This window comes from Microtus ochrogaster, chromosome 5 (assembly GCF_000317375.1).
Source record: "Microtus ochrogaster isolate Prairie Vole_2 chromosome 5, MicOch1.0, whole genome shotgun sequence".
Classification (NCBI taxonomy): Eukaryota; Metazoa; Chordata; class Mammalia; order Rodentia; family Cricetidae; genus Microtus; species Microtus ochrogaster.
The window spans coordinates 86,570,256-86,571,433 of NC_022012.1; the positions used below are offsets into that span (position 1 = coordinate 86,570,256).

General features: G+C 73.7%; 1 protein-coding gene across 2 annotated transcripts in view; it reads right to left on the reverse strand.

The window, feature by feature from the left end:
- The window catches only part of Trim71 (tripartite motif containing 71), a 49,059-nt gene extending 48,105 nt beyond the window's left edge, over positions 1–954 (reverse strand). For both annotated transcript variants that reach the window (XM_005348041.2, XM_026779487.1), the window contains exon 1: positions 1–954. This exon ends at the window's left edge or, in 1 of these variants, runs on beyond it. In XM_005348041.2, the coding sequence (XP_005348098.1) occupies positions 1–476 (476 nt within the window). In that variant the 5' untranslated portion in view covers positions 477–954.
- Positions 955–1,178: the final 224 nt, after the last annotated feature.

The following is a 1,178-nucleotide window of genomic DNA, read 5'->3' on the forward strand; positions in this document are numbered from 1 at the left end:
CGCTGGGGCGGGTGGTGCGCGTGGTGCCGGTGGTTGCTGTGACCGCCCGCGCCCCCGGGTCCGCCGCCCGCTCGCCCGTTCTTGGGCGGCGGCTCGTCGGCGGTGGCCACCACGGCATCCAGCAGGTTGCTGAGCAGGAAAGCGGACGACGGCAGAGCGTCCATACCCGCCGCCTCGGCTAGAACCACTTTCTGGTCGCACACGGGACAGCGTAGCTTCAGCGCCTCGCTGGGGCCGGCGCCGCCAGGGGCGGGCAGCCGGTGCGCCTCGAGGCACGGCCGGCAGAAGGCGTGCAGGCAGGGCAGGACGTGCAGGCGCCGCGCCGCCGCCCCGGGGCCGCCACCACCCGCGGACGACGTGGACGTCTGCGACGACGACGACGAGGCGGACGAGCTGGAGGAGAGCGGCGCGGGCGAGCCGCACATCTCCTTGCACAGCAGGCAGATCTGGAAGTCGGTCTCGGGGAACGAAGCCATTTGCAGGCGGGCCGGAGGGAAGAGGGCGTGCGGCAAGGAGGAGGAGGAGGGCGCGCGGCTCACTCAGCAGAGCGCATCGAGGACGCGGTGGAGGCGACCCCTGGGCCACCTCGGCAAGGCGGGCATGCACCGCCACTCCGCAGCAAGCGAGCGTCCGCCCAAATCCCAAAGTCCGCCGTGGAATGCGGTCCCGCGGCGCCAGGGGGGGAAAATTGGTCCCGACGAGTCTTGCGTGTGTTGTTTTTTTCTTTTGCCCCCGGCTAAACGGATGGAGTCTCCTGGAGGGAGGGGAGAACGCCCCGAAGTTGCAGCAGCAGCAGCGGCCCCAGTCCCCGCGCGCGACGCCGGCCGCCCCGCCGCATGACGCGGCGGCAGGAGCTCCTGCGTGGCGACCGAGACGCAGCCTCCCCCGCAGCGCGGTCGGCTCGAGCGCGCAGCTGCACCTCGTGCGGGGGCCCCCGGCCCGCGGAAGCACGCGTGCCAAGTACGCACGCGCGCTCCACGCACTCCGCGCCTCTGCGCAGCCCGGCCGGGCCGCGGTCTCTGTGCGCTCACACGCACGCGCGCCCCACGCGGCCCGGCGCCCGCGTGTCCCCGGGCCTCCTTCTCTCTCTAGCGCGCGCTCCGACCCTTCTCCGGCCTCAGGCGCTCCGCGGCGCGGGGCCGCAGGTCCCCGCGGGCCGCCCTGAATTATTCATCGGC